Here is a 21,032-nt window from a genome sequence, read left to right on the forward strand (position 1 = left end):
AGCCCCACAGAGGGGTCCCCACGCCATAGGTGGGTCCCCACCCCACGGGGAAATGCCAGTCCCCCAGTGGGACCTCCACCTTGCGGAGACGCCCCACCGCCATGGGGAGATGCCACCCCTGGGGGGTCCCTGCCCCATGGGGAGACGCCCACCCCACTGATGGAGCCCATGGAGGTCCCCCTCATGCAGGGACCGTCCTCCCCAGGCAGGGAACCCCCCCGAACCCCTCCCCACGCAGGGACAACCCCCTCTCGCGGGGACCCCCCTCCCCACGCAAAGAACGCCGGGATCGGGCGCCCCCCACCGGCGCTCCTCCGGGAGAAGCCCCGCCCCGTGGTGCCAGGACGGCGCTGATTGGCCGCCCAGCTGGGAGGCGGGCGGTGAGAGGGGTGGGCGGGGACAGAGGGAGAGACAGGCGCTTACTGGTCAAGAGGCTGAGGGGGCGGGGCGGAGGCAGCGCGTGCGCAGGGCGGGCGAGGCCCCGTGGCAGTTGCCCCAAGCTGGGGGCACTTCCGCTCGCGGCGGTTCTGCTTCCGGGTCGGGCTCCTTCGCCGTCGGCCGCCGCCTCTTCCCAGCGCGTTCCGGAGTTGCCGGTACCGGAGGTTGGTGGGGACTGGGTTGTACTGGGTGCCAGGAGCTGGGTTAGCTGGGTTGTACTGGGGCTGCGGACTGGGAGAGCTGGGTTATACCGGGGTGGGGACTGGGTTATACTGGGGCTGGGGACTGACTTGGCTGGGTTAGACTGGGGTGAGGACTGAGTTATGCTGAGGGTCGGGGACTGGGTTATACTGGGGTGGGGGGCGGGGCTGGGTTGGCTGGGTTATACTGGGGGGGGGCTGGGCTAGCTGAGGGCAGGGGGATTGGAGCGGGGCGGGAGTCGCTCCCGGGGCCGTCGGGCTGGGAGGGAGGAGGGGACGGGGGGGTCCGGGGCACCCTGGGAAAGATGGAGGAGGGGTTGGGGCGTGGCCGGGGGAGCCCAGTGGTGGGGGGAGGGCTCTGGTTGAGGCCCCGCCGCGTGGGGGGGTCCCCCCGGCCCCCCTCAGCCCCGGCCCCCCTCCCTCCGCGTAGGACAGCGGAGCCGTCGCCATGAGGCTCTACAGCCTAAGTGTCCTTTACAAAGGAGACCCCAAAGTGCATTTACTGAAAGCTGCCTACGACGTCTCCACCTTCAACTTCTTCCAGAGGTCCAGGTGGGTGCTTGGGGCGGGGGGGGGATCTCCCCTAGGCGCTGCGAGGCTGGCATGTGGCTCGGGTGGGACCTCTGAGAGAGCAGGTAGAAGCTTTGGGGGTGTTTTCTTCCTGGTTCTGCCCCTGTGTCCCCGGGGATGCAGTGGTGACAGGCTTCTTGAGGGAACACAGAATGCCCTGATCTGGAAGGGACCCACAAGGACCATCGAGCCCAGCTCCCGTCCTGCACAGGACACACCAAATTCACACCATGTCTCTGAGGGCCTTGTCCAAGCGCTTCTTGGATATCGCCAGGCTGGTGCCATGATGCCTCCCTGGGGAGCCTGTGCCAGGGCTCCACCACCCTCTGGGGGAAGAGCCTTTCCCTACTGCCCAGCCTCACCCTCCCCTGGCACATCTCCCTGCCGTCCCCTCGGGGCCTGGCGTTGGTCACCAGAGAGCAGAGACCAGCCCTGCCCCTCCTCCTCCCCTTGGGCGGGAGCTGCAGAGCGCCATGAGGCTGCCCTCGGCCTCCTCTGCTCCAGCTGAACAAACCCAGGGACTTCAGCTGCTCCTCGTACGGTTTCCCCTCTAAACCCTTCTCCAACTCCGTGGCCCCCTCTGGACACTCTCCAGTAGCTTTATACCCTCAATGTCCTGCAGCGCCCAACGCTGCCCACAGCGCTCGAGGTGAGGCCGCCCCAGCGCGGGGCAGAGCGGGACAATCCCCTCCCTCACTGGGCTGCGATGCAGGGCTTGGTGCCCCCCAGGGCACGGTTGGCCCTCGTGGCTGCCAGGGCACAATGTTGGCTTGTGTTCAGCTTGCCAGCAACCAGAACCCCCAGCTCCCTGTGCAGAGCTGCTCCCCTGTACTGCCAGGGCTGCCGTGCCTCAGGGGCAAAACCTGGCACTTGCCCGTGTTCAGCTCCATACGGTTGGTGGTTGCCCAGCACTCCAGCCTGTCCTTATCCCTCTGCAGGGCCTCTCTGCCCTCGGGAGTGTCAACAGCTCCTCCTAGTTTTGTGTCATCAGCAAACTTAATTAGTATTCATTATAGGTGGGATAAACCCACTGGAGCCGCTCCCCTGGGGAGCTGTGACCCTGCATGCAGGGGTCAGCGCTCCAAAACCCACTCTAAGCCATTTTTCAGCCTCAGGAAAAGAGTGAAACCTTGCTTCCCCAAAGAGCTGCCCAGGGCCAGGAGCAAAAGGTCAGGTTTGACTTGGTCAATCATCTGCCGGAGCAGAGCAATAAAATCGGGGTGCCAGGGAACACCCCACGTGCTCGGGTCAGCTCTTCCACCTCCAGCGAGTGCCTAAACCTGGGAGTCACGGTGGCTCCTGGGGTGTGCAAGGTGTGTGGGCGGAGGCTTCTCCTTGAGTCAGACTAACAAGGCTCGCCTGACACCTCCGGTTTCTTTTTATTTACATGTTTGGTCTAATCTTAAACTTTTCCCTGCCCACAAAGCTCTGCTCGGGTTATTCTGACGGCTTCAGGTTTAGCCCTGATTGCCAGTCTGGGTGTCCCGCTGCCCGCTCCGTGCACGTGGAGGGGTCGCAGAGCTCTCTCGGCGGCTGCCCTTGAGCTCGCATCTGAGGGGGGGCTCCCAAAAGCCTCTAAATGTGGTAAAATAAAGCAGGTGTCTGTTGGGAAAGAGCTTGTTTCCCAGCTCCTGGCTCCAGACGATAAAAGCCTTAGGAAATACTCACCTACGGGACTCGAATTTTCCATGCCCTGTCCCTGCCAAGATTTTATGGAGCCTCGAGTACATTTGGTTCTGCAATTCCAATGATAAAGGGAAAATAATGAAGTAAGATTGTCTTAAAAAATACTCTTTTAGCCAAATATGCGAGAGGGATGCAGGAGCTGTGCCAGCGCTGCCAACGCAGGCGCTCGGCAATGGATTGCGGCGGGTGAAGTAATCTCTTCAAAACCCAGATTGGTTCGTAGTCGCAGCTCTTGGTTTGACAAATCCCAAGAATATTGCCTGCATGGTTTTGCTGTCGGCTACGGCCGAAAGAGCTGCGTCCCTGGCAGCTGCCTCTTCCTTTTCTTAAAAATGTCATGGCTTTTTGGGAACAGCGACGTCTTTTAGGGAGGGTGGGGGCTGTCTGCGCTCCTCAGTCTTGCAGCTTTTCTCTGGTGGCTGATCCTTGTCTGGTTCCCCCGTCATGCTCGGAGGGGCTGCTTGTGCCTTGGCACCTGTGAGACCGTGGCCTAGGTGTGATATTTAAGGTGTGACTAACTTAAGCTTGGCTTAAAAAGTGCTGCGTGTATGTTTTTTGAGGCTGTGGAGTTGGGTTTGGGGTTTGAAGCTGGGATCGAGGCAGTTGTGGATCCTGGGAGCCATGAGGTCCCGCTAGGCAGGGGGCCGGCCCGGCCGTGCCAGTGCGGGGCACCCGCCACCAAACATCCACCGCATGATTTGGGAGGGTCAGAAACACGGCGTGAGGGAGCAGTCTTTGGTGGCCGATTCCTCCAGGAACACTGTGAAGCACTGGGACTGCGGCGGCGGGGGCTGGCAGCAGATCTCCCAGGCCAGGAGGGACGAGTCCGTCCTCTGTTTCTGCTGACGTTTGATGTTAAGAAACCTTTGGGCCAGCTTTTTTCCCCTGCAGCTCCTGGAAACTTGACGGTTCGGGGTCTCGGAGGAGCCAGCGTCTGATCACGTGGCGCTTGGGCTGGGAGAGGTGCAAGAACCCCTAAGGAATACATAAACTGTGAGAGGCAAATCCCGGTCCTGGAGTCGCTTCCAGCGGTGGAAGGCGGCGAGGGAGACTGCGGTCTGTGCTGTGCCGGTGGCTGTGTTCGGTGACGTTTCCTTGGTGTCATGTGAAGCTCCCGAGTGGGAGCTGTCGGTGTGGGGGGGGCTGTTTGAGCAAACTCTGTAATCTGAGCCCTGAACGGAATCCCAGGTTTCCGTTCCTGGGATTTCCCAGCCGAAGTGAGGAATTTGTTGCCTTGTGTTCGCTAATCCCGGTGTGTGTTGGGACCAGATTTATTTTGCACTTGCTCGTGACTTTTGGCCTCTTTTGCTGTGGGGTGAAGAAGAGGGTTGGTGTGAGAAGCCTGTTCGGCAGGGCTTGAGTGTGGGCTCGGGAATGTTATCCAGGCTTAGAGTGAGTTTGACTTAAGGACATGCCTCAACTTAGACCAAACCAGTAGGTAGGAGAGGTGTGTTTGCAGGTTGAACGGCTTCCCCAGCTCACCGGTGCCTTGCGTGGGTTTCGGGACGGGCCCCAAGCATGGGATAGAAGCTCAGGTGAGGGCAGGGGCCGGGGCACTGCTGCAGCCCCTCGCTGCACGTGAGCGGGGTGTGGCTGCTCGTTGGGCTTCAGCTGGGCAGATCCGTGGTTCAGCGGTGTTTTACTTTCTGCTAAATCACCAAAAAACCAAGTTCAGCCCAAGGATGTAAGTCCCCTGCTGCAGCCGGTGGGATGCGGTTGCTCCCCTGGGCCCAGCGAAAGTGGAGGTGTTCGGGTGGCGGCTGCAGCTCTGCGTAGGTGCAGGGTCTGGCCTTTTCCCCAAGGAACACACATGGCTCGACCACGTCCCCGCTACCCAGACGTGGTGGTGGGGTCATGGGGGAAGGGTTTCAGTCCACCCAAAATGCCGGGGGCCTGTGGGACAGACATCTCCCCCGCTGTTGCTACGCCAGCACCTCCGGGCTGCAGACAGGGGCTGCAGACCCGCGTCCCTGCACAGACCCGAGTGCCGACGCTTTGTGTTTGCAGTGTGCAGGAATTCATGACCTTCACGAGCCAGCTGATCGTGGAGCGCTCGGAGCTGGGCAGCAGAGCCTCTGTCAAGGAGCAAGGTAAGAGGATAACCTGGGGTCAGCACGTGCAGCTGCACGTGATTTGCTCCTTGTCCGCTTATGATAAAAAAACGAGGGCTCAAAACAGCGTCCAGGTGAGTAACGCTGAGGTGGCTGAGCCGGGCAGGAGCCCAGCCCGCCCCGCGAGAGAGGTTACAGGGAGAACAGGGACCTGCCCGACAGCCAGCTCCTGCGTTTGAGCTTCGTCACTCTCCTTGCCACCCTTGGGACACCCGGTGATTCCCCGACGGCTGTGCTGGCGCAGCCTCCATCCCCTCTCCTCGAGCTCTGCCGTGTGCTTCCCAGCTCTGTACCCCAATCTCTGGCCTCATCTCCCTTCTTCCGGCCCCGCTCCACGTGCCTTCCGAACCCCGAGACGTGCAGGGTGTGGCCTGGAGTTGGCCTCTTTAATGACACTCCAGGCTTGTGACGAGTTGTTATTTATTAAAATCAGGCTGAGCGCTTCCCCCTCTAGTTCTTGTTTTACGTGGATCATACCTGCTGCCCTGGAAAGTTGGCGTTGTGTCCCGCACCACGTGGCCGGGCTGCAGTAACCTGCTGGAGCACGATCTGGGGCTGATTTTGATCCTCTCTTGAGCCCTTTCTAATGAAATCATGTGAAATGCAGTGGCTGAATGAAACCTTTCAGTGCAATTCGTGGCTTGTGGAGGAGCTTTTAGGGCCGGGCGGGAGGTGGTGGGTGCTGGGGAAGGCTCTGGACCTTCCCGCTGCCTCCCTGACGCAAATTCTCTGCCCAGAGTACCTCTGCCACGTGTATGTCCGGAACGACGGGCTGGCCGGAGTGGTGATTGCAGATAATGAGTATCCGCAGCGGGTTTGCTTCACCTTGCTGGACAAGGTGAGCATGTGGGCCGGGAGCAGCTCCAGAGGCGACAGGCTGCTCGGGGGAGCTCCTCCAGATCTCGTCCTCACGCTGCAATGAGGAAATGACCCTCCTGCTCGTTAGCTGGGGGGCATCTGAGCTGAGCTGGGCAGGATCCAACCAGCCCAAAGACTTCCAGGCTGTGACAGTGACTTGGCTTTGCCCGCTGGGACTTAGTCCCGCCTCCACTCTGCTGCCAGCCCAGGCATTGGCCCTGCAAACACTCCGTCCTCCCTGTCTGGCTTGGGTTTTATGTGGGAAAACTGGTGGCGCTCCCGGTGTTGCCAAAAAACGGTGGCGATGTGTCTGGGTGCCCCGGCAGGGCAGGAGGGTCAGTCAGGGATGGCTGCCCCTACCTGCCGTGGGCACCACTCTGTCGATTGTTTGCTGAGGAAGTTGGTTTCTGTCTCTTCCCCCGGTTTGTTCAAAAGGGAACAAGGAGGAGAAAATTCTCCTTTTTTGAGGAGAACATCCCCCCTGACAGCCGCGGCCCTGCAGGCAGAACCACCAGGCAGTAACTGCCCCCATCCTTGCCACAGGTGCTGGATGAATTCTCCAGGCAGGTCAGCAAAATGGACTGGCCTTCGGGATCCCCAGCGACAATCAGCTACGCAGCCTTGGATGGGTACCTCAGTAAATACCAGGTACGGCCCCTCTGAGACGCTCCCCACGGTGCCCGGGTCTGCAGGCGGAAGCGTGGGCAATGCCCTGGCACATGCCGGGACGCTGATGCTGCGGGGCCGTGGCCCTGGGGATTGCTGGCATCCCCGCCGCGGCGGTGCTGACGCAGTGTTGTTTCTCTCCAAGAACCCTCGCGATGCCGACCCGATGACCAGAGTGCAGGCAGAGCTGGACGAGACGAAAATCATCCTGGTGAGGAGGATGCTGGGCCTGCGGCCAGGCTGCTCCAGCTGGGGACGTTCCTGGGGCTGTGAGGATGCCCTTCCGGGGTGACGGGGCCATCTTGCCTTCTCCATTCCCCGGCGACGTTCCTGGGGCTGTGGGAGCCTCCTCTCCCCTTCCTCCCCTCCAGCCCCTCGGGGCTGGCTCAGCGCAAGCGCAGGGGCGCTGACCCCCTCTGTGTCCCTCCTCCAAACCCCGGTCCCTTCCCTGCGCGGTGTCACGTCCTTGCTTTCTGCTTTATTCGACCCACGTGTGCTGCCACGTTCACCGGGGGCTCTTCTCCTCTCAGTCACTGTGACCTTCCCGTCTTTATCGGGGCTGGGATTGCTCCTGTCTGTGCAGCGGAGCCAGGGGGGCTGTGGGAAGGTAGAGGTAGCAACGTGGTGGCACCTCCTTCTGCTTGGGGCTGGGGAGAGAGCGGGGGGGGCCCGGGCCGTCAGCACTTGTTTCTGTCGGCAGCACAACACCATGGAGTCGCTGTTGGAGCGCGGGGAGAAGCTGGACGACTTGGTCTCCAAATCAGAGGTGCTCGGGGCACAGTCCAAAGCCTTCTACAAAACTGTGAGTGCAGCTTTTCATCCTGGCGGAGGGTCCATCCCCCTCCCTGAGGAGCCAGGGATGGGCTGGGGAAGGGCAGAATAAACCCCTGGGGCAGAGATGAGGGTGCCAGGCAGGGATCACCCTCCGCTGGCACAGCTGCTTTGGACCCGGAGGGAGCTCAGCTGCCCCAACCCCGGCCGTGGAGCTCCGCAGCCCCGCGCTCAGGCCCTTCCTTGCCCTGGGGCTGGCGGGGGGTGATGCCCATCCCAGCGGCCGTGGCTCCTGGCGTGGGCTGCGGCTGAGGGGCTCAGCGCTGTGTCACAAGCCTTCGGCGCGGGGGCGGAGGGCGTTTGCCATCGTGGCGAGCTGTGAGGGCTGTGACCGTGCTGGCTTCCTCTGGCGGGGGGAGGGCTGGGCAGGCTCTGGGTGCCCCTTGGCCCTCGGGGGGCTGCAGCGGGGCATCACTGCCCGTTTTCCATCTCTTCCCAGGCACGAAAGCAGAACTCGTGCTGTGACATCATGTGATGCGGAGCCCGGGGTCTCCTGCTCAGGACCACCAGGCCTTCGCTCCCCTTCGGACCTCGACCGCACCCAGGACAGAAAGCGAACCCCGGGGGGTTCCCGGGCCTGGGCAGCGCTGCGGCGGCCGGGCGTCCTTGGCACCACGGACTTTATTTCTTCACCTCGAGGGGCTGCCAAGGGCGGTGTCGGGCCGGCACCCATGGGGTGGGGGGAGCGCCGGACCCCCGCTGCCCTCGCTTTTCCCGAGGGCACCTTGGACCAGGGGGTGCCCGGCTGCCCCCTCCCCTGCCTTTACGCCTGTAACACTAACCAGCGCCTCAGCATCCCGGCGCTGCCGGCCCTGGGGCGTCGGGGAGAGAGGAGCCGGGGCGCCCTGCTGCTATGCCCTGGGCTGCTTGGGGGAACTGCGGGTGGGTCTTCTATGTGTTTGTGTCCTAAGAGTGATCTTGGAGGGGGTGGGAGAGGGGTGGGAAGGGAGGAAGGGCGCTTTCCCCTGGTGGGGGGGTGCTCGCCACTGGGTTATCGCCCGCTATCCCACTGGGTAGCTTTTCCCAGTGCCAGTGAACTGGAAGCTGTTGCCCCCCAGCCCCAGGGAAAAGGGTGATGGGGAGGGGGGGGTCACCTCTGGGCCCCTTCCCTCGCTTTGGTGGTGGTGTGGGAAAGAGCTGAGCTGGGACTAGGGTGGCTTGGGCAGCCTGGGGGGCCCCCCCATCCCCCTGGATGCATCTGAGCCCCCCTGTTTGACAGCTGCTGGGGCAGGGGAGCGGGAAGCCAGGGCTGGAAACCAGCCCCAGTGCTCAGGGCCCTGAGCTAGCAGGAGGGGAGTGGGGCCGAGGGGCAGGCGGGGGGGGCTCGCCTGGCTTCCCTGTGGCTCGGAGCCCCCGCTCCCCTGCTCCTGTCAGCCTGGGGGGGGGCTCAGCGCCTGCTGGGTGCCCAGCAGCCCTCCTCTTCCTCCTCTGGAAGAGAAAAAAACCTTTTGCTTGAGATCGTGTTGTGGTCGGTGTTGCCTGTCGTTTCCGTGCCGCCGGCCACACCAGCCGAGCGGGGATAAAGTTGTCTTTGGCAGTTGTAGCCTGGCTTGGCCTCTCTCTGCAGCTTCGTGGGGTGGGAGTCGGGCGGCCACAGGCCACCCCCGTGGGCGGCCGGTGCCGACGCAGCCGCTCGGCCCTCTTCCCTCCAGCGATTATATTTCTGGTCAGTTGTTTTTCCTCATAATTTATTTGCAGTTTTCCCGAGACAAAAACGAAATCAGAGTCATCTTTTACACTTACAAGGCTCAGAAAGAAAAGACGGAGGGGTGGGGGGTAGGGATACGCCGGGGGGGGGGGAAGGGGCAGGATGGAAAAAGAATGAGAGAAAAAGGGAGAAGAGAAAAATTTGGCAACGATCCACCAGCATTCATGGGACAGTAACAGCTCAGCTCAGCTCCTCGACATACAGCGTTAGCGCCCGAGGTTTGCTCCCGCGCAAAGGGCATGCAGGAAAAGAAAAATAATTAAAAAAAAAAAAACAAAAAAAATCCCACCCCCCCCCCGCACCTCCCCCCGCACCCCCCCAGCCAAAACCAGCCCCCAGCAACACACGGCCCCTCCGGAGATGGAGGAAGGGGAAACCCCGGGGAAAACGCGTGGCCGAGCACAAGGGTGCCTGGAGCGGGGTGATGCTCCCCCGGGACGGGGAGTCGGGGCAGACGGGGTCTCCCCGAGCACTGGCCAGGGGGAAGGGGTGCAGGAGGGGAGTAAACACCCTCGGCCAGAGCCAGGGGGGAGTGGCGGGGGGGACCCCCGGCACCCGGCGGAGCAGCCTGTGCCCCCTAAGAGACCCGTTCTCTTAGTCTAAAGTGCTTTCGATGCTGCGTCAGTGCTGGCTGGATCGCCCTGACCCCCCCCGCCCTGACCCCCGCCACCTGGGCGCAGCCCCCCAGCTGCCCCCCCAGCCCCGTTATGTGGCACCCACATCCCCCCAGCCCCGCCAGCACCCTGCCCGGGGAGGGGGAAACAGGGTGCTGGGTGCCCAGGCTTTGTCACCGGGATGGGGACACAGCGGTGCCCGCCGGGGGGACCCTCCCAAAGGCACCCACCATGCCCCCTGCCCCCATGGGCATCGCTCCCAGGGAGCAGCACCAGACTTTGACGGGGGGTGCGGGGGGGGTGCGAGGGCTGCCCCCCCACCCCCCATCGCTTACCACCCAGCAGCACCCCATGGCCGGGGACCCCCGTGGGAATTCAAAAATAAAGAGCTCTCTCTATGTACAGGGACGGGAGGGGACGAGCGAAAGCAGAGTCCAAAGAACAACATCCACCACCAGCAACAGCAAAACGCCACAAGCACAGCCGGGGAGAGGGGGATTGGGGCCGCCCCCCCCCCCGCCAGCCGGGGACACCCACCCCCCAGGGTGGAGATGGGTGGGGGGGGTGTCTGGCCGCAGGGGCGTCCCCCTGCCTGTGGCCGAGCGGCTGGGTTGGTTTTTGGGCGCGCGTGTGTGTGTGGTTGGGTTAGGGTTTAGGGTTTGGGTTTTTTTATTCCCCCCCCCCCCCCCTTTTATTTTTTTTGCCTTTTTTTTTTGGTTGTTGTTGTCGTTTTGGGCTTTTTTTTTTCTTTTTTTTTGTCTTTTTGTTTTCTGCAAACACAGGCACTGGAGGGGGAGGAGCAGGGGCCGGGGCGGAGGGGGGACAGGCATGCGGACGCGTGCTTCGGGGCCGCAGCTCCGGCTGCCGGCTCGGCTCCCATCGCCGTCTCCGTCAGGCTGGAACCAGGACAGCCACCGCGAGCTCTGCGGGGATGGCATGCGGGGCGGGGGGAACCCCCTGTGAGCCAGAACCGGGGCACCCCAGCCCCCCTCTAACCCCAATCCTGCGCTCACCTTCACTGGAGCGGGGCGACGGGGGCCCCCGAGCCGTGGAAGTGGACGTTCTGCCACTTGCCGTCGCGGCGGTGCCAGACGCGGGTCTCCTCCGACTGGCTGGTGCGGGGCCGGCCCTGGGCGTCGATGTACTGGGTGAGGCGGATGTAGGCAATGCAGGCGGCGTCCTCCCCGATGACGTGCACATGGGGGTTCAGGATGGTTGTGTGGATCGGCTTGTTGTTCTTGGAGAGCACTGCCGGGGGGGGCCGGCTGTCAGCAGCGGGGCACGGGCAGGGGACGGGCAGGTGGATGGACAGGCAGGCATGGGGCTGGGCGGGCAGACAGGGATACAGGCAGGATGGACAGGCAGGGAGGCAGGATGGACAGGCAGGCAGATGGGGTATGCAGACAGCAGCCCAGCAGGATGGACAGACAGCTGGGACAGGGTGGGCAGGCAGGGAGGGACATGGGCTGGGAGGGGTGTATGGGCGGGCAGGGAGGGTGCAGGCAGGACGGACAAGCAGGCAGAGACGGGTGGATGGACATGCAGACAGGATGGACAGGCCCGCAGCGAGACCCAGATGAGGAGCGGGCAGGGCAGCGGGCAGCAGCCAGGCAGAGGATGGGCAGGGGACCAGGAAGGATAGGCAGGAGATGGGCAGGAGGGATGGCCAGAGGGACCAAGCAGGACACGGCTAGGGGCCAGGAGGGGGCTGGGAAGTTTGGATGGACAGACCGACAGGCAGAAAAGGGCAGGGGATGGCCAAGATTGCCTGGCAGGCAGCAGGGGGGCAGACAGGGTCAGGCACGGCCACCGGGCAGGGCAGGGCCAGGCAGGGAGGGGCAGGATGGGCTGGGCAAGCAGGCAGGAAACAGGTGGGATGGAGGGGGGTGGGCAGGACAGGGAGAGGACGGGCAGGGTGGGGAGGGTGCAGGCAGGGCGGGGGCAGGGCATGGGCGTGGGCAGGGTGTGGGCAGGGCAGAGCATGGGCAGGGCGGGGCACGGGCAGGGTGGGGCACAGGTGGGGCGGGGCACGGGCGGGGCGCCAGCACTCACAGTTCTCAAAGTAGAAGCGGTGGAAGTCCATGCCCTCCACCAGGTTGCCCAGAGCCTCGGGCTCAAAGGAGGTGAGCCCCGGGTCGCAGATCTTCCTGCAAGGCAATGGGTGAGCAGTGGCCCCGCCCGGCCCCGCCCGGCCACACCCACAGGCTGCACTCACGCATAGGCCTCGAAGTCCCCGTTGTTGACAGCCTCGATGAGCTGCTCTGTGATCTTGATGATCTCCTGCTTGCGGGCTGGGGGGAGGATGGCCAGCGTCAGTGCCCACCCTGACCCGCCCTGCCCCGCCCCAACCCCGCAGGGGTGGGGGGGACGATGGCGATAGTGGCGGGGGGAGGTGTGGGGCCGGTGGGGGGAGGGGAAGGGATGGACCCACGCCGTGGAGTGGGGGTGGGTGGGAATGTGGGGATGGACCCGGTGACACAGGGGATGGAGAAGGGGGGAGGGGGGGGCACGGGAACAGACGGACAGACTGTGGGGCAGATGCACAAGCCATGGGGACGGACAGGCCATGGGGACAGGCACATGGACCGTGGGGATGGACAGACAGACAAACTGTGGGAACAGATGCACGAGCAATGGGGACGGACAGACCATGGGGACAGACACATGGACCATAGGGATGGACAGACAGACTGACCACAAGGACAGAGGGGCCATGGGGACAGACAGACACACCATGAAGTGAGATGTACAGACCTATGGGGACAGGGATGGGCTATGGGGACAGACGCACGGACCATGGGGGCAGACAGACGGCCGGACCACAGACAGACGCAGGGCCCTCCGTGCGCCTCAGGCCCCCACGGCTCTGCCACACCAGTCTCGACATCCCCACGGCCCACCCAGGTGTCCCAGTACCCCTCCCAGCACATCCCAGTACTGCCCAGTGCCATCCTGGTGCCAGCTCAGCATGTCCCAGTGCTTCCCTGCTCATCCCAATGTTACCCCAGCACATCCCAGAATACCCCAGTGCATCCTAGTACACCCAGTTCCATACCAGTGTCCATCCCACTGTGGCTCAGTGCCATTCCAGTGCATCCCAGTACCATCCCCGTGTATTACAGTAGATCCCAGTTTCATGCAGGTGAATCACAACACATCCCAGTGCCATCCTATTGCATCCCAGTGCCACCCCAGTGCATTCCAATATGCCCCAGTTCCATCCCAGTACAATCCTACTGCATCCCAGTGACACTCCAGTACATTCAAGTGCCATTCCAGTGCATTCCACTACATCCCAGTTACATCCTGGAGCATTCCAGTTCCATTCCTGCGCATCCCGATACACCCCAGCTTACACCAGTACGTCTCGGGGCCATCCCAGTGCCTTTATTGCAACCCAGTGCCGCTCCAACCATTCCAGTTCACCCCAGTTCCATCCCAGTGTCATGCTGTTGAATTCCAGTGTGTCCCACCGTACCCCAGTGCAATCCCAGTGTGTTCCAGTGCAGGCCCTCCATTATATCCCAGTTCCTCATTTCATCCCGATGCAACCCCAGTGCATCCCAGTGCCACCCTACTGCATCCCAGTGCCACTCCAGTGCATTCCAACACAACCCAGTTCCATCCCAGTATGTCCCAGTGCTATTCCAGAGCATTTCATTACACTCCAGTAATCTCAGTGCCACCCTGCTGTGTCCCAGTGCCAATCCAGTACATCCCAGTACAGCCTAGTCCTAGCCACTGCATCTCACTGCCTTTCCAGTGCTTCTCCATTCCTCTTGGTACCATCCCACTGTGTCCCAGTGTCATCCCAGTGCATCCCAGTGCCATCCCAGTATATCCCAGTGCATCCCAATGCTACCCCTGTGCATGTCAATGCATCCCAGTGCCATCCCAGTGCACCCTAATGCACATTGGTGCCATGCCAGAGCCATTCCAGAGCATCCCAGTGCCATCGCAGTGCATCCCAATACATCCCAGTTCCATCCCAGTTCACTTCAGTGCATCCTAATGCCATTCCAGCGCATCCTAGTGTGTCCCCGTGCCAATAAATGCATCCCAATACATCCCAGTTCCATCCCAGTACACCCCAAGCCATCTTGGTGCCATCCCAGTGGAACCCAATGCCAACCCAATATGTCCTGTACCATTACACTGGCTCCCAGTCCATCCCGGTGCCATCCCAGAGCCATTCCAGTGCCATCCCAGTGCCTCCTAGTTCCATCCCAGTGCATCTCAATGCATCCCAATGCCATCCCATTCCATCCCAGTGCCACCTCCGTGCACCTGAATGCATCCTGGTGCCATCCCAGTGCATTCCCAGTGCATCCCAGCTCCATGCCAGTGCATTCCAGCACCCTCTGAGTGCATCCCAGCTCCATGCCAGTGCACCGCAGTGCATCCTGGTGCTATCCCAGCGCCCTCCCAGTGCATCCTGGTGCTATCCCAGCGCCATCCCAGCACCGTCCCAGTGCGTCCCAGCTCCATCCCAGTGCATCCCAATGCATCCTGGTGTTATCCCAGCGCCATCTCAGTGCATCCCAGCGCATTCCAGTGCCCTCCCACAGCCCCATCACCTTTCGTGTCCTCATCCTCGATGGTGGTGTTGGTGCTGTCGGACGACTCCTGCCAGCGGGACGGCAGCGGTGCGGGGGGAGAGACACAAACAGAGAGGGTCAGAATCCGGCCCGGCCAGGGATGGGGGCGGGGATGAGCCCGGCTGGGGCTCGGCAGGACCCCGGAGATGCCGGATGCTGCGGGAGGGGTGGGGGGGGATCCCCCCCGCCGTCGCCGCACCCCGTGCGCGATCCTTGTCCGCTCCAGCACCGCGTCAGCCCCCTCCCTGCCCTGCGCCATGGCTGATGCTGGGGGGAGGATGGAGGCGGAAAGCGGGGCCCCAAATGACCCCGGGGGCTAACGAACGCGGGTGAGGCGAGAAGGGAAGAGAGGCAGCAATACCTTTATGCCGTCCGCGGGGTTATGAATTACAGTAGTTTGAGGCTCCTATGGGAGAAGGGAGAGAGACAGAGGCGGGGGGGGGGGGGGCGGGAGGAAGCGAGAGCCCAGGGGGGACAACGGGGGGGGGACGACGGAGCGAGCGGCACGCGGACGGGGGCGAAGAGAGACCCAGACCGGATTCGGGGAGGGGCAGAGGGGGGAGAGAAGCAGAGAGTCATTAGTCCAGCGAAAGCCAAATGGTTTAATTCACAGAAAGACGGCGGTGGGGTTGGGTGGCAAAGGGGGGAGAGAGCAGAGAGGGGGGAGAGACGCAGCGGGACCCCGTGGATGGCCGAGGAGGAGCCGGCTGCGTCGTGGAGGGCAGCCCTGTGCCCGTATCCTGCACTCGCTGTGCTCGGGCATCCCTGTGCCCGCGTACTCACTGCGCCAGCTGGGGATCCCCGCGTCTGCATCCCACACGGGCTGGGCAGCCCCCTGCCCATGTCCTGCACCCTCTGTGCCGGCTGCGTCGCGCTGGCATCCCCATGCCCGCATCCTGCACCCACCTTGTCGTCTGCACCACCGGGGCATCCCCGCATCCCGCGCCCGCGGTGCCGGCCGGGCAGCCCCGGGCCCGCGTCCTGCGCTTACCTTATCGGCAGGGTCGTGGTGGGCAGCCCCAGCCCCGGGCCTGCACCCTGCACCCACCCTGCCGTCGGCATGGCGGGGCACCCCATGGCCGTATCCAGCACCTGCCTCGCTGCGCCCATGGCACAGGGACGCCACCTGCACCCACGTCCTGCACCCACCTTGTCCGTATGGCAGGGGCACCCCTGTGCCTTTGTCCTGAGCCCCCGTCTCCATCCCCTTCCTCACGACACCATGTCCCCCCCCCCCATCCCCAGCGACATCAGGGACTGACGGACAGACAGACAGCCGGCCGAGGCGGCGGGGGCGCATGGCAATGGATGGGATGGGCTGGCGGGATGGATCCGGCCGGGGTGGGATGCGGGGGGGGGGTGCTGGGGGCGGGGGGCACCTACCAGCGCAGCGGGTGGGAGCGTCCCCTTGGGGCTGGTGACGCCAGCGCTGCCTTTGGTGCTGTTGGTCTGAGGCTGGGGGGAGAGAGGGGGCGCTCAGTGGCACGGGTTGGGGGTGGCCCCCCCGCGCCCCCCCGCAGCCCCTCACCTTCACACCGTCCGCCTTCTTGTTCAGTAAGCTCTTAGCTGCTGCGGGGAGGCGGGGGGGAAGAGGGTCAGCGGCTGTCCCCCTCCCTTGGGGACAAGGGACACTGTGTGCGTCCCCAACCCTGACCCCTCCCTGGCCCCCCCCACCCTGATGCCCCCCCAGGTGTCGGCAACAGCCGCCACCCCGGTGTCGGGGGAGGGGAACACACTGGGAGGGGGATGTCCCCATCCTGGGGGGGGTTCCCCATCCTGGGGAGGGGTGTCCCCAACCTGGGAGGGGACACACATGAGCTGGGGGAGGTCCCCATCCTGGTGGCCCCCACAGGGGGGTGCAGGGCTGGCTTACCTTGGAGAAATGCAGAGAGGAAAGCGAGAGAGAGGGGGGGGTGAGAGAGAAACGGAGAGGGAAAGGAGGAAAAAGGGAAAAAAACATAAAAAAAAAAGAACATAAAAAAGATGAGTTGAGTCCGGGGGTGGGGGGGTGGCCCCCTGTGCCCCCCCGGTGTCACCCTGGAGGGGGACGAGGACGGGGCGAGGAGCTTCTGTCACTGCTATCAGGATCTCTGGCCAGTGGGGGGGGGGGTGGGGACATGGAGGGGTGACACAAGTGGCCATGGCGGGGGGGGGGGTGTCACCTCAAGCATCTTCGTCGCTCCTCTGAGCTCGGGGACCCCCCCCGCCGGCGGCATGGGGTGGCGGGGGCTGTGCGGTGACACATCGGTGACAGCATCACCCAATGGCGGGGGGGAAGGGGACACCCCTGCCCCCCCAGCGGACCCGTGTCCCCACAGGGGGTCCCTGGTGGGGGTGTCCCCAAGGGTCCTGGTCCCTCCTCCGAAAGCAGGCGGGCGCTGAGAGGTGGGGGTTTAAACCAGAGCCAAATTGGGGGGGGGCCGGGGGGGGATCCCCGGCGGGTGGGGGCAGCTATAGCCCTTGGGGTGGGGGGGGGGGCATGGTTTTAAGGACCCGCCAAGTGTTTCGCGGCGCCACGAACACCGGCTGCAGCTCTCGGGAAGCCGTGCGGGGGGGGCATGCGGGGGGGGGGGGGGGGGCACATGCTGGGGAGGGGGGAGGTGTGCGGGGGGGGGACACACAGGGGGGGGACACGGGGGGGGACGACACGGGGCATGCAGCTGGTTTTCCCCCCTCCATGCACCAGTGTGCCCCCCCTGTGTGTGGGGGTGGGAGCAATGGGGGGGGCCATCCTAAAATTATCCCCCCCAGCTCCCCATTGCTGACCCAGGTGGGGGATCCCCAGGGGTCCCCTGGGGGTGCCACCGCAGTGTGTCCCCCTCCACCAGGGACCACCGGCCCGGAGGGGGGGCACAAGCGCCCAAGCAGCCCACCCTGGGACGGGGACGGGGGGGGGAAGCGCTGCGGGGGGGGTCAAGGGGCGGCACAAAGACCCCCTGGGGCCAGCCGAGGGGGTGACAGCGGGGGGGGGACGCAGTGGCATCTCTCAGTCCCCGTGGGGAGGGGGAGAGGCTGGGGAAGGGGGTGCAGGGCTGGGGGCAATGCAGGGGGGCCATGCATGCGCTCCGATTTCCGAGGAGGGCACCCGAAACCCGTTGGGGGGGGGGGGAGTGGTGGGTGAGGAAGAGGATGGGGTGGAGGAGGGGGTACGAAGGATCTGGGGCGGGGGGGGGATGGGACACACAGAAACCAAGCGGGGCTGGGGAGGGGCCGGGGGGGCCCTTTGCGGATGCGTCTACCTTGTTCCACCAGCCCCAGGGGGGCCCCGGCGGCGGCCGCCGACATGGTTGGAGGAGCGGTGGTCTGTCTGCCCACTGCGGGCAGGAGACGGGCAGAAGAGAGAGAGAGAGGAGAGAAAGGGAGCAGAGCTCCTGTTAGGGGGGGTGGGGGCAGGCGGGGGGCAGGGGCTGCAGCCAGGACCCCCACCTTCCCACCCACCCCGCCCAACAAGTCTTGGGGTGCCCATCACCCCGGCCTCAGGCCTGGGGGTGGCTGGTGCTGCTCCATCGTTTTCCCCCCCCCCCGCCCCGGTCCCCCCCCACCAGCCACCGGAGTGGGGGGGGGGGGGGCACGGTGACCGGGCACTACCTGCTGCTGTGTGCGTGGGGCGGGGGGGGGGGGGCCGGGTCCTGCCCCCCCCCCTTGGCTAACACACACCCCCGTCCTCGCCGACAGGGAAAAAATTGGGGGGGTGGGGGGGGTGAGGGTGTGGAGGGGAGAAAGAGAGAAAGACAGTGACAGAGAGAGGGGGGAGGGGGGCACCAGCCTCGGCGGGGGCTGCGGGCTGGGGGCTGCGGCCCCCGGCCCCCCCGGGCAACGGGAGCCCCCCCTTACCTGAGAAGTTCCTGGTGGCCAACATGGTGGTGAGGATGGCGCCCTGCAAGGGAGGGAGGGCGCAGGATCAGGCCCTGGGGATGGGGGGAGGCAGGATGGGGCCCGTGGGGTGCAGTGATGTGATGGGGGTGCAGGATGGGGCCCGTGGGGCGTGGCGATGCGGTAGGGGGTGCAGGATGGGGCCATGGCACAGTGGGATGTGCCAGGCAGGGGCAGGATTGGTCCCTGCTGCGCTGGGGACCGCGGGGGGTGGGACTGTGGCCCGTGGCAGAGCACCGGGCACGGCGAGGCTGGGACCGTGGGGTGGCTGGGACAGGACCGTGCTGCACCAGGTGCTGCCACGATGCGACCATACTGCACCGGGCACAGGCAGGGTGGGACTGTGCCCCACGGGAGGGCGCGGGGCTGGGCGGGGCGGTGCTGTGGCAGGTGGGGAAGCACCGGGCACGGCCAGGGCCGGATCCAGCCCGCGCTCCTCCCTTGAGAAGGTCTCACCTTGAGCTTCCTCCGGGCGTTGAACTTTTTCAGACACTCTACCGTCTCCTGCCTGTGCATCATGGAGGCCACGGTGGAGCGTTGCTGTAGGGGACAGGGGGGTCAGCGCCAGGCGCCGGTGGCCACCAGGCTGGGGGGGGGACACATAAACCAGGTGGGGGGCACGGACAGCACTTACGCAGACCCACGGGTGCTTGAGGGCTTCGTGGGCTGTGATGCGCTTGGCGGGGTTGATGGTCAGCATCTGGTTGATGAGGTTTTTCGCTTCGGGGGTGACCGTGTCCCACTCGGGTGAAGGGAACTGCGGGGTGGGGGATGGCGACGTGGTGGGGTGATGGCTGTGCCCCACCGCACCTGCGTCCCTCCCCCTCCCCATGTGTCCCCAACCAGTCACCGGAGGCGTGGCCCAAAGCCCTCCCCCAGGCTCTCCCTGGTGGTGATTAGCTGTAGTGTCCCTCAGTAGGTTCCAGGGTTAACAAGCCAGCTGGCTGCAGCGCAGAGGGGGTGCCTGGCACCAGTGACTTACGTCGTAGGCACCGGCCTTGATCTGTTGGTAGAGTTTGTGCTGGTCCTCGTCCCAGAACGGCGGGTAGCCCACCAGCAAGATGTACAGAATGACACCTGGGTGAGGAAAGGGGGGGGTCAGGGCCGGGGGGGATGGGGGCCCCCCAGCCTCCCCATGGCTCCCTCCAGCCCTGCCCCAGGGAAGTGGTGGCCCCAGGATGGCCTGTCTCCATGCCAGCCTCCACGGTCCCACCAGGACGGCACCGTCACCAATGGCAGCACCCACCCACCCACCCGGGAGAGCATGGCACGGCTGGGGCCACATGGCACGGGGTGGGCACAGCGTAGGGACTGGTGGGACCAGGGATGGGGACAGGGTGAGCAAAGGATGAGGAATGGGATAGGGCTGGGGCAGGAACTGGGATGGGACCAGCATAGAACTGGGATAGGGTACAGGATGAGACTGGGGTGGGAGTGGGATGGGACTAGGATGGAGCCAGGAAGGGACTCAGAAGGGCCTTAGGATGGAACCAGGACTGAGATAAGGATGGGAGGGGGCCGGGATCGGGCCGGGATCCGCAGGCTCTTACCGCACGCCCAGATGTCCACAGGTTTGCCGTAGGCCTCTTTGCGCAGGACTTCGGGGGAGAGGTAGCCAGGCGTGCCTGCGAAGCCTGGGACGGAGACAGGCAGGAGCTGAGCCGCAGTGGCGGGGATGGGGACGGGGTAGGACGGGGGCGGGCACGGGGCTGGGGCACGGGTGTGGGGGCAGGGATGTGCTGGGCACAGGGTAGGGACGCAGTGGGCATGGGGAGACGCAGCGGGCACGGGGGGATTTGGTGGGCACGGCATGGGGGTCAGGGTGGGCACGGGACCGGGACAGGGTGGGCAGGCTGCCTTGGGCATGGGGCACAGACATGGTGGGTATGGCGCAGGACATGGTGGGCACAGGGATACAGTGGGCACTGGGATGGGATGCGGGTGGGCACGGGGGACGTGGTGGGCACGGAGACACGGTGGGCACGGGGATGGGGACGCTTTGGGCATGGGGATACGGTGGGCACGGGGGACCCGGGGAGGTGGTGGGCACTGGGACGCGGACGCGTTGGGCACGGGGATGCGGTGGCACTCACCAAACCAGGCCTGCTGATCCCCTTGCACCTCGATGGCGAGGCCAAAGTCGGCCAGCTTCACCGCTGCCCCTTTGCACTTGCTGGCCAGGAGCAGGTTCTCCGGCTGCGGCGGGCGGCACCCGGGGGCGTGGGGCGGCACCGGGGGCGGTGGGAAGGAGGGCCAGCACAGGGCACGGGGAGGAAGCAGAGGGTGCTCTGCAGCCCTCAAGCGAGCCTCTGCCAGCCCCGTGCCACAGGCAGCTCCGCGGCTGCCCCGTGCCAAGGGCCCGGGGGTGCGTCACCCTGTGCCCCACCATCACCCCGTGTCCCACCCAGCATCACCCCGTCTCCCTCCCAGGCCCTGGAAGGGGAGAGAACCACCCTGTGCGGAGGGACGGACAGACAGACGGCGGGGGGGGGTCACTCACCTTGAGGTCCCTGTGGACAACCCCCATTTGGTGACAGTGGAGGGACGGCCTCCAGGATCTGCTGGATGCAGTGGCTGCATGCAAATTTGGGGGGGGTGTCAGGGATATGCTGCCCCCCTCCCCCGCTGCCACCACCTCCCGAACCCCCCCTGCCTGGGAGGGGCACCTGGGACCTGCGCCCCCCCGCCAAAAACCGGCCCCCTGTGCCGCTGCTGGCACCCCACTGTGCCCTGGGGGGACCCTACAGAAACAGTCATCTCATACTGGGGGGGGTGCTGAGCTTGGCACCCCCCCGTACCCCTGCCTGGGGGGGGGGTCACCCCTGCAGGGGGTCACTGTCTGGGGGGTCACCCCTCGGTGCCTGTCAGGGGGTGCTCCC

The 21,032-nt window shown here is 64.7% G+C and overlaps 2 protein-coding genes across 7 annotated transcripts in view; one reads left to right on the forward strand and one right to left on the reverse strand.

Annotated features, from left to right (window-relative positions):
- Positions 1 to 436: 436 nt before the first annotated feature.
- Positions 437 to 8,903, forward strand: YKT6 (YKT6 vesicular SNARE protein). Of its 2 annotated transcripts, XM_075117405.1 has the most exons (8): positions 437 to 593; positions 1,069 to 1,190; positions 4,902 to 4,984; positions 5,743 to 5,843; positions 6,407 to 6,511; positions 6,675 to 6,740; positions 7,230 to 7,331; positions 7,800 to 8,903. In XM_075117405.1, exons 2-8 carry the CDS (start codon positions 1,087 to 1,089, stop codon positions 7,833 to 7,835), a joined length of 597 nt encoding a protein of 198 aa, XP_074973506.1. In that variant the 5' UTR covers positions 437 to 593; positions 1,069 to 1,086; the 3' UTR covers positions 7,836 to 8,903. The 2 variants fall into 2 exon arrangements, with proteins under 2 accessions (XP_074973506.1, XP_074973507.1); XM_075117406.1 differs by lacking the exons at positions 437 to 593; positions 1,069 to 1,190 and adding an exon at positions 1,812 to 4,429.
- A 1,457-nt stretch (positions 8,904 to 10,360) lies between these two features.
- Positions 10,361 to 21,032, reverse strand: part of CAMK2B (calcium/calmodulin dependent protein kinase II beta) — a 15,877-nt gene continuing 5,205 nt past the window's right edge. The window contains exons 1-16 of one of the 5 annotated variants that reach the window (XM_075117400.1): positions 20,654 to 20,725; positions 20,247 to 20,349; positions 19,704 to 19,787; positions 19,136 to 19,230; positions 18,788 to 18,910; positions 18,610 to 18,693; positions 18,115 to 18,157; positions 17,520 to 17,594; positions 15,809 to 15,849; positions 15,664 to 15,735; positions 14,642 to 14,686; positions 14,260 to 14,308; positions 11,898 to 11,973; positions 11,735 to 11,829; positions 10,696 to 10,930; positions 10,361 to 10,605 (exon numbers count right to left, since the gene is read on the reverse strand). In XM_075117400.1, the coding sequence (XP_074973501.1) occupies positions 10,698 to 10,930; positions 11,735 to 11,829; positions 11,898 to 11,973; positions 14,260 to 14,308; positions 14,642 to 14,686; positions 15,664 to 15,735; positions 15,809 to 15,849; positions 17,520 to 17,594; positions 18,115 to 18,157; positions 18,610 to 18,693; positions 18,788 to 18,910; positions 19,136 to 19,230; positions 19,704 to 19,787; positions 20,247 to 20,349; positions 20,654 to 20,680 (1,245 nt within the window). In that variant the 5' untranslated portion in view covers positions 20,681 to 20,725 and the 3' untranslated portion in view covers positions 10,361 to 10,605; positions 10,696 to 10,697. Of the gene's footprint in view, positions 10,606 to 10,695; positions 10,931 to 11,734; positions 11,830 to 11,897; positions 11,974 to 14,259; positions 14,309 to 14,641; positions 14,687 to 15,663; positions 15,736 to 15,808; positions 15,850 to 17,519; positions 17,595 to 18,114; positions 18,158 to 18,609; positions 18,694 to 18,787; positions 18,911 to 19,135; positions 19,231 to 19,703; positions 19,788 to 20,246; positions 20,350 to 20,653; positions 20,866 to 21,032 lie in introns of those variants that run through there. The other 4 variants (XM_075117402.1, XM_075117398.1, XM_075117401.1 and 1 more) reach the window with 4 other exon arrangements.

Source organism: Phalacrocorax aristotelis, chromosome 24, assembly GCF_949628215.1.
Source record: "Phalacrocorax aristotelis chromosome 24, bGulAri2.1, whole genome shotgun sequence".
In the NCBI taxonomy this organism is placed as follows: domain Eukaryota; kingdom Metazoa; phylum Chordata; class Aves; order Suliformes; family Phalacrocoracidae; genus Phalacrocorax; species Phalacrocorax aristotelis.

Excerpts from the sequence above, each read along its gene's own strand:
- YKT6 (XM_075117405.1), top strand. The coding sequence starts at position 1,087 with ATGAGGCTCTACAGCCTAAGTGTCCTTTACAAAGGAGACCCCAAAGTG. Across the intron at positions 6,512-6,674 it reads GGTACCTCAGTAAATACCAG|AACCCTCGCGATGCCGACCC; the intron begins GTACGGCCCCTC and ends TTTCTCTCCAAG. Across the intron at positions 6,741-7,229 it reads ACGAGACGAAAATCATCCTG|CACAACACCATGGAGTCGCT; the intron begins GTGAGGAGGATG and ends TTCTGTCGGCAG.